We start from the raw sequence: 13,666 nt of genomic DNA, 5'->3' as shown, positions 1-13,666 counted from the left end.
AACCCCTGCTCTACACCACTGAGCGCATGGCTTCAGGAGAGCTATATGGATGAGGGGGGAAAGGGACACCCGCCTAGACAATCAGATCTGCCCAAACAAACACTAGCGATCAATGAAGTGACAGATATCACACCAAATCACCCTCACATCCATAGGAAGAAGCTGCTGTATTTTGTATATAAAGGGTGAAAATTTTGTTCTCCACAACTGATGGAGAGAATTTTTTTGGTATTTTTTTCCGCTGTTTTTTCATGCGATCTCTACTAAACTATTACCAGTTTTACTCTACCCCTCCCACCATCATTTTTTTTTATGTATTACTCAGAAAATTTAAAAAAACTCAAGGAATCTATGTGCTTTCCTGAAACATGCAAATCCAGAAAAAAACAAGCAATGGGATTGGTAGGACAGACCCCTCCCCCCATGTGTTAATACTATACAAAGGCAGCTGTGTCTTTAGTGTGTGAGCAGAGGGTCACTGATATCTGAATTGCTGGGCTTCCTTTTGTCTGGAGGTAGGGTAAGACTTTTACTGCAAGAAGAAAGAAAGAAAAAAAAGAAAGAATTTTTACTAGAAAATTTGTAATTGCAGATTGCTAATTTACTAGAGTTTGCATGTATCCTTCTGTTCTACTATGTGTATATAATATCATGTGTATCTTTTATGTACACATTTTTATTGGCAGCTGCCTTTAATTTTGGATTTTTTTAAAATACACAGAATTTGCAGTATATCCCAAATTACAAGTGTGATGTTACATAGAGATGATCCGTTACATAGAGATGATCCGTTACATAGAGATGAACGGTTACATAGAGATGAACCTACATAGCTCATCTGAAGTACACCTTGGGGGTTAGTTACTAAAGGAAAATCTACTTTGCACTGCAAGTGCACTTGGAAGTAAAGTCGCTGTAGATCCGAGGGGGATATGCAAGGAAAATTTAAAACAGCATTTTAGCTTGCACATGATTGAATGATAAAATCAGCAGAGCTTCCACTCATTTCAGATCTACCCCTCTGATCTACAGCAACTGCACTTTCAAGTGCACTTGTAGTGCAAAGTGGATTTGCCTTTTGTAAATAACCCCCTTTGCTCTGTAATTAAAGTGTTCTCTATGAGCACATAGAACACATCCCTCTGGATATACTGTATAATGCAGCTGAGTCAGAATTAAGAAACCAACATTGATATTTAGTAGTTATGTATCAGTTCAGGCCTCTCTTTGCCTGATAGACTTTGTCAGGTTTGTTAACAACACTGTTATTCTAATATTTTGCTAACAGCCTGTAACCAATGGGAAAAAAGTAAGTGCTAAAAATGTATTACGATTACCAGAGTTTTGTGAGCCTGTCTATATGTTTGTCGTTCTCTTCTTTTAAATCCACTAAACTAACATTTTAATTGATTTACAAATGTCCATTGCAAAGTTTTTGAAAAAGGTTGCCAACTGCCAGTAAATTTACTGACAGTTTGTAAAAATCTGTGATTTATTTACGACTGCCAGTAAATATCAGGGGCAGATAATTTCATGCTGGGTTGACTTTTTAAGTGTAAATCAAGCAAACTACATTTTTATAGGTATTGTTAGTGTTTCCACATCATGTTTATACTGTTCAAACATTCCCTTTGCTAGTTTTCAATAGGAGTTCTGTAATTTCTCAGGTTACCAGTAAAAAATGTGCTCCATCGGTAATAATTCCATGTTTTGTCAGTTAAAAAAAAAAAAAAAAAACTTTAACTGCTTGCCAACTGCATTATGGCAGCAAAGCGACCTCCCTGCGCTAGATCACGTACCTAGTACACGATTTAAGTGCTCTGGCAGGGGACACACGCAAGTGTGCTGGCCCGGCTGTGCTGTGATTCGTTGCAGCACATGACCATCACCGAGTCTTGGCCAATGATTGTCTGCTGGCAGTTAGTTAGTTCTCCCCAGTGTCAGATTGGCTGCCACATTATTGTAATCTCATAAGTCGCTGATCGCTGCCATTACTAGTTTAGAAAAAATGCCAGTGTATGTGTATATATATCTAAATCTATATATCTATATTCTCTCATAGTTTGTAGAAGCTATAACTTTCACACAAACCAATAAATATACATTTATTAGGATTTTTGTTACTAAAGACATGTAGCAGAATATATAGTACATTTTCATCAACCTTTTGTAAGATGTTCTTTTTTTAAACTTTTTATGGGATATGTTTTATAGCAGAAAGTCATTTTTTTTCAAAATTGTCAGTCTTTTTTTTTTTTTCGTTTTATATAATAAAAAACCAAAAGGGGATCAAATACCACCAAAAGAGCTTTATTTGTGTGAAAAAAATTATCTAACTTTAGTTTGGGTACAGCATTGCATGACCACGTAATTGTCAGTTAAATTTGCGCAGTGCCACAAGGCAAAAAATGGTCTGGTCATGAAGGTGGTAAAACCTTTCTGGAGCTGAAGGGGTTAACGGTCCATTCACATTCTGCAATTAAAAGTGGTAAGAATCTGCAGATTAGACAGGAGTCAGGGTGTATGATTAGTTGAGCCGACAAAATGCAATAACAGGCTGCTGGCGGGCACAGCTATTTGTGACTGTTTGCCCAGCCAGGAATTACCTGCACTGGTCATGGTGGATGCACACAAAATGCATCCAGCCAAAATCACTGCAGGTAATTGCTGGCTGTGCGAACAGTCACAACAGCCTGTCATTGCATTATATGGGCGCAGAGGTCGCAGCCATTACATAGTTACATAGCAGGTAAGGTTGAATAAAGACCATAGTCCATCCAGTTCTACCTGTCTATTCTAGCTGTAGGAAGGAATCCTCAGATTCTTGCTACTGGAAATCGCAGCATGTGTAAGCGCCCATGTGGATGGACTCAAGGCTGGCTTTGCGTCTGCTCCTTGCAGTAACAGGCTGTAAAACATGCATTACCACAATACACAGTATCACACAATCAATGGTGCTGTGCATTTCTATTTAATTTTAAATGGCAGACCTACTTAGCTTTCAAAAGCCCCTCAATCCATGTGGGTTGCAGCACTCCACAATTCACAAATGGGTACCATCTGTGTGTTGTTGTGCAGTGTGTTTTAAAAAAAAAGGACACATTTAGTTTTGGGTATATTGCCGTGTGATGGCAGCCTAATTAAAAATAAATGGACTGCCTAAACACAACACATATTAATACATGGTATCCTGCACATAAAACTCCGAATCATATAGCACAGGTGTAAAGGTGCCCATAAAGTATATATAAACCCTAACAATGAACTTCTCATATTTACTCATTTCGTGTCTGTTAATTATACCATAGAAAGCGCTTTATTATAGCCATCCAATAAGTGCAAGAAATACCTGCTAGGCTTCATTTAGATGTGTGGTTGGGGGGGGGGGGGCAGCAAAAATGTGTGGTTGAACCCCATTTTTGTTGCCTGCCAACTGCACCCCCTTAAGCTGCAATAGGCAGCGGATGGGGTGTTTACATGCTGAGGGTGCAAAGCATGGCACCTGTAGCAAAGTTTACCCGTATCAGCTGGTGACTAGCCCAATGAATGCTATACACTCAAGTAAATAGGGGAGTGCCACAAATCCCCCCCCCCCCATAACAGTGCAATGCACACTGTTTCAGCACATTAGTAGGCAAGAATGGGGTATTGCTTCCTCACTGCCTGTCAGTAGCCTATGGAGAATGATCCAAATGCGGATTGGGCTTCAGAGGTAAGGGAGATTTAGACATGTCTAATGCCCCATACACACGGACGGAAATTCCGACGGAAAAAGTCCGATCAGATTCTGTTGGTGGAAAATCCGATCTTGTGAGGTCTCTATGGGACTTTTTCCATCAGAATTTCCAACGGAAAGAGTTTGAAAGCTGGATTAAAACATTTCCGACAACAAAATCCAATCGTGTGTAAAGAATTCAGGCGAACAAAGTGCCACGCATGCTCAGAAAAAATTTGGAGACGAAAGCTATTGGCTACGGGCCTCTATGTGGTCCCGTCGTACTTTATGAAACTCACCTTGTTCCCAACAATCGGATTTTCCGACAACTTTGTGCGACCGCGTGTATGCAAAACTAGTTTTGGCCAAAATCCGTCTGGAAAAAATGCGACGGATTTTGTGGTCGGAATGTCCGATTGTATGTATGGGGCATTAATCTGTCCTCAATCAAGTCAGAACTTCAGTGCCTAAGTCCTGTGTTATCCCAAGGAGAATAATTAGTCCCCTAGTTCTTATCTTGCATTACATAATGTTGTGGGGTGGAAGGGTCTGGGTAGTTTGTCAAGGGAAAACTGGGCAGGGCTGACGCCACTCAGTCCACAAAATACCATGTGCAGTCAGTCCACAACAGGATTTATGAATGTAGTGCATTTCTGGCTGATCAACAGCATACCTCCTAACTTTCTGAAACGATAAAGAACACTTTTTAGCACACACTAGATAGGGGGAAGAACACATCCTCGCCATGGACCTGGTTAAACAGACCATAAAGATCTAATATGCAGAAATTGATTGGCTAAACCATACAATGCCTTTTTTAATATTCTTTTTTTCCCCAATTACAGTATATTGGCTTTTAAAACAATAAATGTAGTAATATGATTGGATACCAATTTTGGTGCCACATAAAACTTTTGATAGTAAAGTAGTAAATTTTGAATGGAGGTGTACATATCAGACCAAAGAGAGGAATGACCAAGGCTGATGGACGGATGGATTTGGCCTCAAAAGAGGGACAGTCCTTCCAAATGAGGGACAGATTGGAGCTATGCAGCAGGTATATTTCTGTACTTGTAGGGTCTTTAAAGGGACAAAACATGGTGAAATGTGCATGTATTGCAGAAGAGCACTGCATGTTATTTTTTTATCCTGACATACAATTTAATAATGATGAAGATAAATGTTGACGTCAGGAGAAATAACCACTTGGTTTATTGCTTGCTGAAATTATTTTTATTCCCAAACCAAATTTTTCAATTTTTTTAATTCAATGCTATACAAGTAGTCTAATGGGGTCAAAATGATGGCAAAAACCAATTTGCTATAGGTGTGATCAAAACGATGAAATAATCTGTGAATTCCAGTGAAGAAATGAATGAATATATGTGGTTGGCATGAGACAGCTGTCTAGGGCAGTATGAGTGTTTTTCTGTACATCCAACTGGTAAGCCCACCTTCTAAAAATACTTCTACTAATAAACGTCTACTAATAAACTTGTATAGAGAATGTGTAGTGGCTCATTTTTTGTCTATAAAGCAATTTGAAGGACTCTAATTTTAGTTTTGAGTTAGATCTTATGGAGTAGTCTACACTTCTATTTTTCTGCCACATCTACAGACTGGTAAGCTGTGATACATAATTTTTTGTTCTCGGCTTTAAAGTGAGTTTACAGAAAAGTATCTCACATTCAAGACATTTTTTTTTCCACAAAGCACCTGAACTTATACTGAGTTTGACGAAGTCTGAAGCCCATTCACTAACTATCAATTGGGCAGACTGGTGAAAATAGTTTTTCTATTTTTTTTGTTTTTTTTGTTTTGGGTTTGAGTGCTGCTTATCTTTCCATTATCAATTGGCAAACATGATCAACATCCAAGTTCCATGCTCCATCTGCATTGAGAAATATTTCATTGTGCAATTGGTCAAATGTCAGTACCCAATACAAGTCTGCTACTGTTCAAGGACAATGATTGATAGCAGCAATGCGCCAGGTAAGATTTCATAGGTCTTTGTAGGTATGCTGATGTATGTGTTTTACTGTTTTGAATCAAGGTCAACTTGCACTTTTTCAGTAAATTGACCTATCCACTTATAGTGGGACTATAGGCAGCTATAAATTATACAAATATAAAGGAAAAGCAGGCACATAATAGAAAGATATACAAAATGTGAGTGTCAGTCCACATGAAGGTGGTGAGAAATTAAAGCATATCTAAACCAAGAATTGCAATGTACCAGTCTTTAAATGTGGTGGCCGAATTAGATATCTCGTGCACACTTTCTTTTCTTTATTTCAACCTGGCAATCTAATCCTAACCTAAGCTAAATTAAACTGGTGTTAACCAAATTCGTTTAGACAAGCTTCCCTAAAAATACATTCACAGCTATTTATTTTTTTTTTTTTAAGTCAAGTTTTTTTTTTTTTGCCTGGATTCGCTGCTCTCCCTTTCTGGGTGCTGCGTTAAAGTGTTTGTAAACCAGGGGCATTGCTAGGGGGTGGCTATAACCCAAAATCTGGGGCCCATAGCCCCGAGTCTCTTGTCGCAGGGTCATGGCTGCTGTGGTGGGCGGGCTGGCTGCACGAGACAGGCGGAGGAGAGGAGAGAAGTCAGTGGCACATTACCGGCGTGCCCCCAACCCCCCCCCCCCCGTGGCCGTGGGCCTGCAAACATGGTTGGTGACTGCTGCTATGGGCTCTAGCCCCAGATGTTTTGCAGACCTAGCAACACCCCTATTGTAAACTCTGTTACAGCACTTTTACCTAAAGGTATAACAAGGCTTATTTGTAGATACTGTGAAGATCTCCTAAACTTGTGCATGTGCACTGAAGAAATGGGCCACTGGTGCCATTTCTTGAGGGCCTGTGCCGTGACCGGTGGCTCCTGCGTGCATGCGCGGGAGTGACGCCATTACGACTCTGGCCAATCAGAGCACCAGAGCCACAAACCCAGAAATAACTCAGATGGAAGATGTCGGTCGTGTACTTGGAGTGCTGACGCCGATTCAGAGCATTGTTCTGAGATAAGTATTTCATAATGAGATAGTATGTGATGCATATTAACTCATTATGCCTTTGTCTTGCAGGTTTTTTTTTTTTTTTTAGAGGTTTACAACCTCTTTAAAGCGTTTGTTACCCCAAAATTTCATATTTCTGATATGCGCCTGCTGTACCATGTATTTGTACAAGAAAGTATCCTGTTCTCTTTGTATTGCTTCCTTTATGTGAAATCCCAGGTGATCCTGCCAGTCCCTATTAAAACTGACCACACTAATAAGCAGGAGAATGCACAGTGATTTTTGTGTATATATATATATATATATATAATAAAATAAATTTACTTTTTTTCAAAAATAACATAAATATACAAAAAATTTTTTTTTATTAAATTCTGCAAAAAACAGCCCTACTTCAACCTAAACACACCCTCAGGTTAAGAAATTTAATTTAACCCATGCTTGTAGCCTTTTTTTCAACTACGGGGATCTGACATTCCTCCACACCTTTGTCCAGGCCCCCAGCCACCACCTGTCCCTTCTCAAGGCCGTGAATATTCCCAGAATGTTGTGCACCACCACCTCAACACCACCACCTAGGACTCTGTATGACCACTCTGCCTAACAAAAGTGGGAAAGGAAAGGGATACCCAGAGCCCCACCCACCTGCTTATAACCTTCTACATTGAAGGTTCTACACTGAAACAAGAAATGGTATATCATTTCCTCCACCCCACCACACTCCACTCTTGGACAACCATGGTTCTCTACAGAGTGATGCTTTAGGATGCCTTTCACATAGAGTCTTCCATGGAACAAACACCAGGCCAAATCCCAAAACTTTAGAGTACTAGTAGCATTCTCTTCAGATTAATCAAACGCAAACCCTCCCTCATAATAGGTCCTGGGCAATCCCTCAAGGCCACTGACTCGCCAAAGGCAGATTCAACATTCCTCTCCAGGGCCTTCCTAGGAAGAGAATTAATTTCCTTTTCTGTCATTCACCACTGCCGATGCATTTTTAGGCATGGGGCAACGTAAGCTTGGCGCCCACCATGTCGGACCCTCAGGCTCTTCACTGGCCCACCATTCGCCCAGCTCTGCTGAAAAGGCCAAAAACAGGACTCAAAAATACCAACCAACCTAGGTGGTTACTCTGCCAGCATATTACCAAAATGATGTTTCAAAAACATCAGAGAAAAGAATAACACTGGGTTGACCATAGCAAGGACACCCATCTGCCCGGGACGGTAGGTTACAGACCTCTTAATGAGATTCAGTCTGTTTCCCCATACAAGGTGGAAGAAACGGCTGTAAATTCTGGCATAGAGAGACACTGGCAAAACACAGACAAAGCTAACATACAGAAATACTGGGATCAGGTAAGTGTTTTTTTTTTTTTTTTTAATCGGGTCAATTCTTTCCCCGTAAAAGGGTTTCCAATCCTTCCAGCTGGCAACCTTTGCATTGGCATCTTGTAGCATGTTCACCCCAATTTGCAAGGCCATAATCGCCGGGACCAAATTTGATGCCCAAAACTTTCATTTCCTGTTGGGGCTCTGGGAAGGCGTCCAGTAGCTCAAAGCCTTCACCTTCCTTTCCCATCCAGAAAACCTCAATCTCATCCTGATTGATTTTTGACCCAGATGCCTGCTTCATCACCGAGACCACCTCCTCTGTCCCAGAGATGAAAACAGACATGTTACCAGCATCACTCAGTGTGTTCTCCTCCAATGATCAGACTTGTCCTGACACACTCCCACTGCACAGCCATTCACGGGGAAGCTCAGTGTGCTGCTGCTTCTCTTCCCCCCAGCTCATAAGCAGCTGAGAACAGAGGGAATGTGATCACTTATAAAAAGAAAAAGTGAAAAAATGTATTTATAATTTTTTTAATATCTATACAAAAATGTTTTTCCTTTCATTTATAATTTAGATGGAATAGGCCGTTTTACAAGGTGATCATTTACAATCACTTTAACACATGTAATCAAGCATTAGCTTTTGTTGCATTAAGGCTGCCTATTAATTTTGAATGGGCTGCTCAATTCAAAGGAACAAACCAAAACACAGCCATGTAACATTTTTTTTCCTATGCAGCACACCACAACCATGTGTTACCATTGTGGTGTGCTGTAGTGCATGTGTGCTGCAGCTGAATTTCCTTACTGTAATGCACCCAATTATGAAAGTGTGTTTCCACCCTGAAAGTGGTGCATGCGAGCTGGAGTTGCATTATATTGGCACCCAGTTCCATTCTCTCCATCTTACAGATGTCAGGACTAGAGCTGCACGATTCTGGATAAAATAAGAATCACAATTTTTTTTTTTTTTGCTTGGAATATAGATCACAATCTTCTCATGATTCTCGGCGTAACATCATCTTTCACATTATACAAAATTGGGCTAACTTTACAGTTTTTTTTTTTTTTATTCATTGAAGTGTATTTGTTCCCAAAAAGTTGCTTTTAAAAGACCACTGCGCAAATACAGTGTGACATAAAATATTGCAAAGACTGCCATTTTATTCTCTAGGGTCTCTTTATATATATATATATATATATATATATATATATATATATATATATATATATATATATATATATATATATATATATATATATATATATATATATATATATATATATATATATATATATATATATATATTAATAATAATAGTTGGGGGTTCTAAGTAATTTTCTAGCAAAAATTGCTGATTTAAACTTTTCTCTTTTTAGTTTCAGTTTAACCTTGAAAGAAGTCCTATTTTAGTAATCAAACCATAACATATACAAGTTAAAGTGCCAAAAAAAAGATTTTTTTTCAAATACGTATTTTTATTTTATTTTTTTAACTCAAGTATTTATGCACCTTCAGTTGCTCTTAGCCTCCTCCAAAACTCCAAATTCCTATTTTTTGTTTTGCGGGTCTGACTTCCTGTTAGACCAGGGGTCTCAAACTGGCGGCCCTCCAGCTAGGGTTGCCACCTTTTCGTTGAGCCAAACCCGAACATTTCTGCGGCGTATGACATTTTTTTAATTTTTTTTTGTTGTATGTACTATGGGACTGTAAAATACCTGGGACACCTCTGTGTGCCCCAGGGAAGTACAAATGCGGCACGCCCGGCGAATACTGAGTGTGGCCAATTGCATTAACAGTGAAAGGGGAAGTAGAAAAGATGTATCTGGATAGCCGTGCAGCTACCTTAGACAGGTATCTGCACCCCTCTCCCCCTGAAAGGTGCCAAATGTGAAACCGGAGGGTTTCCAAAAAGCAGAGGATCAATTTTTGTGTGAACCTCCGCTTTAATCTCCCTCTCCCTCTCCCTCTCCCTCTCCCTCTCCCTCTCTCTCCCCTCCATTTACAAAATATTGTTCTGGAATTTTGCAATAATGTTTCCTTTTACTGCTATTGCTGGCTCATCTGTAAATTTATTACAGTATTAAATATGGAGATTTGTAGATAAGCCACTAGAGGGAGCTCAGCATAAGTCATTGTAGTGTTCTCTTTATTGTTGAGATAAGATATCAGTCACATAGAAAGGGCAATGTTTTCAATAGGTTGATTCAATGGTTTTAAATTATGGGATGGAGCACTTATGCCTAGTACACACAATGAGAAAATAGGATGAAAAATACAGCTTTCGAAGCAATCATAGGATAATCTGATCGTTAGTACTCGGCTTTCAAGAGCCGATCATGAGTTCATGCAAAATTATGCGAAGGGACAACACAAAATGTTTTCTTGTATGATACCAGAACAAACGATTTTCTTGAATCAGTACAGTATTCTAAAAAAATTGAAAACAGGACCATGTATGCTTGGAAATTAAAGAATACAATACAACAGGTTATATATGTCCTTCTAAAGTTGTATTCTGTCGTATGAAAATTTTCCTAACTTTAGTAACCTATTGGTTGAGGCTAGCATGCAAGAAAAGGACGATCATCCATCTTATATTCTCATCATGTGTATTAGGCTTAAAGCACAATCTCTGTGTAACACTGACAAGCACACTTTTTTTTTTTTTCTTGTATGTTACTCTAATGCCATGTACACACAACTGGACTTTTCGACAGCAAAGGTCTGACAGAACGAATCCGCCGGACAATGCGATAGTGTGTGTGTGGGCTTCATTGGACCTTTGCTGTCAAACAATCAGATGGACTTTAGAAATAGAACATGTTATAAATCTTTCCGGCTGAACTGGTTCCTATCAAGAAATCCGCTCGCCTGTATGCAGGTCCGACGAACGAAAACCAACGCTAGGGCAGCTATTGGCTACTGGCTATGAACTTCCTTATTCTAGTCCGGTCATACGTCATCACGTTCAAATCTGTTGGACTTTGGTGTGATTGTGTGTGGCCAAGTCCGTTCATTCGGAAAGTCCATCGGAACTCCGCCAAAAGTCAGTCGGGAAGACTGTCAGACCTAGTCTGCCGGAAAGTCCGGTCATGTGTACGCGGCATAGCAAGAACATTGAAAAGACTCTACATTTACTTTAATTTCATATGGATTTTGCATCAAATGAATATTATGTAAGCTTCTCATGACTGTTTATATATTTTTTTTAATCTAGAACTGCAATCATGTCTGATAAACCAGTGCTTTACTACTTCAATGGAAGGGGGAAAATGGAGTCTATCCGCTGGGCACTTGCTGCAGTTGGTGTCGAGGTTGGTGTAATCTCAATAGTTGTCTAAATTTTCATTTCATAAAAAATAAATAAATCATACGCTCATATGCATATATATTTCACAGAAAATACAGTGCAACATTTATTGTAAAGTGCCAGTTTACAAAAACAAAATAAGTTAACTTGTCAAACTAACAGAATAATCACCACAATGGGTGATGATCTTTCCCTCGTTCGATTCCTCCCAATGATGGGGGACTATTCCTTCCACCAGAGAGCAGGTGTTCCCATCAGAGTGCCCTCCATCAGAGAGCAAGTATCTCCATCAGAGAGCCCCCCCCCCATCAGAGTGTCCCCAGAGTTCCCCATCAGAGTTGTGACTGAGCCATCACAAAGTAGAAAAACGTGTACCTGGATAAGTCCTTGACGAAGGAGCATGCTGCATGGGGGCAAAAGCTGGGTGGAGGAACTTGCTGATGAGGGCAGGGAGCACAGGTGATGTCATTGGTTGTTAGGACAATGGCGGTTCTAGCAGCCAATGACAGTATTGTAGCGGGATCTAGCGCTGCAGATTGGCAGGCGCGGTCCTGTATAGTATAGCCGCGGTTGCTGGAGGAGGAGGACCGAGGGAAGGCAGGACACCATCCTTCAATATGCAGCGATGCTGGGGATCACCGCTTAGTGAAGGTTCGGCTCCAGGGCTGGACTGGGGCAAAAATCTTCCTGTCTATCCCAGATGATGTCACAAGCCATTGGGGATAGACGAGAAGAGTGGGCCACCGGGGAGTGAGCAGCGCTGCGTGACATGAGAGAAAATTTACTACAGACAGATGCTTCCTGCGCTACTCTGCATGCATCTCGATCTACCCGTCAGGCGACAGCTGTCGGTGGTCGATGGGTAGATCGCTGTGGACCGCAGAGGCGGCTCTAGTCCTGCAAAGGGAACGGCATTCCCGCTGTGAGAAAAGTGCAGGGACGCCGTTCCCACACATTCCCACAGGACTCAAGCCCTGGATATTGGTCTGATAATGTGCCTTTAAAAATCAATTAGTGTGTGTGTGTGTGATGGGAAATCATCCCAATCATAACATGAAAGCTAGAGCTATGTGCCTAATGCATCAATATACTTGATTTTGCTTCACAGGATTACTTATTGGTATCATATGATTCCTTATTTACATTCAGGTGGAATAAATTAATTTGTAACATTTCTTTGATTTCTACAGAAGCAAAAAATGAAACTTTTATTTATTTTTTCCTTTTTTGTTCATCAACAGACAAGGCTTTCTCAGTTCACTATTGGTTTATAATACAGGAGTAGGACATACTAGTTACTAAATTAAAGCTCAGCCTAGGGGTCACCACTGCTGGTGACTAAACCGCCTGACTTCCAGAAGAGCTCAGCCTAGTGCAAGAGTTTCTCTACCAGGGTTTCATGGAATCCTAAGGTCCCTCCAGAGGTAACTAGGGCTTCCTTGAGCAATGAGCAATTTATGCCTCTCAGAAAAGTTCCCACTGACATCATTGAACTTTTTAGCTATCTGTAAGGGGGTAATTCTTCACAATGACCACAAGTGTAAGGAGCATTCTTTCCACTGACCATCACATGAATATATCATGAGTTGTAGATATAGTCATTTTTAGCAGGGGTTCCCTGAGACCACAAAAGGTGTTGAAAAGGTTGAGAAAGGCTGGCCAAGTGTAAAGGCGTTAGGGCCTCATTTTCTCTACTTGAAGCAGGGATCCAAATTCAGCCAGTTCATCGGGTTGGTGAACGAACAAGAAAAAAAGCCTTGTTTTAGTTTCCTTTTCCCCCCCCTGGTAGAATCCCCTCCCCCCTCCCCCAGCAGTAAAAAAAAGTAAAACATAAAAAAAAAAAGAAAATAGAAAAAAATGTCCTTTTAAGTTCACTGTGTTTGGGCGCCAGACACAGTGCACTATGGGAAGCACCACATCAATGCAATCATGAGATTGCAGACGAAGCGCTTCATTTGCAGGATTTTTACCTGCTTTGTGGAGCATTCCATCACACCTAGCAACTTCCGCCGGTGCTTTGTTCTTGGAGTTAAGACGTTACTTCCGGTTTCTCTGTGCCAGAGGGAAACCAGAAGTGACATCAGAAGTTCGGTGGAACGCACGAGTGGCCACAAGTGGCCCTTCAACTAGCAACTGTAAAAAATGCCATAGGGAATTCAAAATGTTCCTCTTAACATCTGTGACAGGTTTCTCGGCTTGTATTAACCCCCAAAGCACCAGAAGATTACAGCTGTGGGGGTAGTGGGGATCAGAACAGAGAATTTCAACTACAGGTTTTCCA

The 13,666-nt window shown here is 40.5% G+C and overlaps 2 protein-coding genes across 3 annotated transcripts in view; both read left to right on the top strand.

Annotated features, from left to right (window-relative positions):
- Positions 1–394: 394 nt before the first annotated feature.
- Positions 395–13,666, top strand: part of LOC143988322 (glutathione S-transferase 3-like) — a 30,470-nt gene continuing 17,198 nt past the window's right edge. Inside the window, exons 1-2 of the mRNA XM_077487792.1 lie at positions 395–515; positions 11,293–11,389. Coding sequence (XP_077343918.1) covers positions 11,303–11,389 — 87 coding nt within the window. The 5' untranslated portion in view covers positions 395–515; positions 11,293–11,302. The remainder of the gene's footprint in view (positions 516–11,292; positions 11,390–13,666) is intronic.
- LOC143988320 (glutathione S-transferase 3-like) overlaps positions 457–13,666 on the top strand; it is a 127,626-nt gene continuing 114,416 nt past the window's right edge. Inside the window, exon 1 of one of the 2 annotated variants that reach the window (XM_077487786.1) lies at positions 457–515. The gene's annotated coding sequence lies outside the window, so the exon portion shown is untranslated. Of the gene's footprint in view, positions 521–13,666 lie in introns of both variants that reach the window. The other variant, XM_077487789.1, reaches the window with a different exon arrangement.

This window comes from Lithobates pipiens, unplaced genomic scaffold (genome assembly GCF_037356315.1).
Source record: "Lithobates pipiens isolate NorthernLeopardFrog02 unplaced genomic scaffold, aLitPip1_a1.2 Scaffold_18, whole genome shotgun sequence".
Taxonomy (NCBI): domain Eukaryota; kingdom Metazoa; phylum Chordata; class Amphibia; order Anura; family Ranidae; genus Lithobates; species Lithobates pipiens.
Note: the sequence above shows the minus strand (reverse complement) of the source record. Positions and strands in the feature narration are given on the sequence as shown.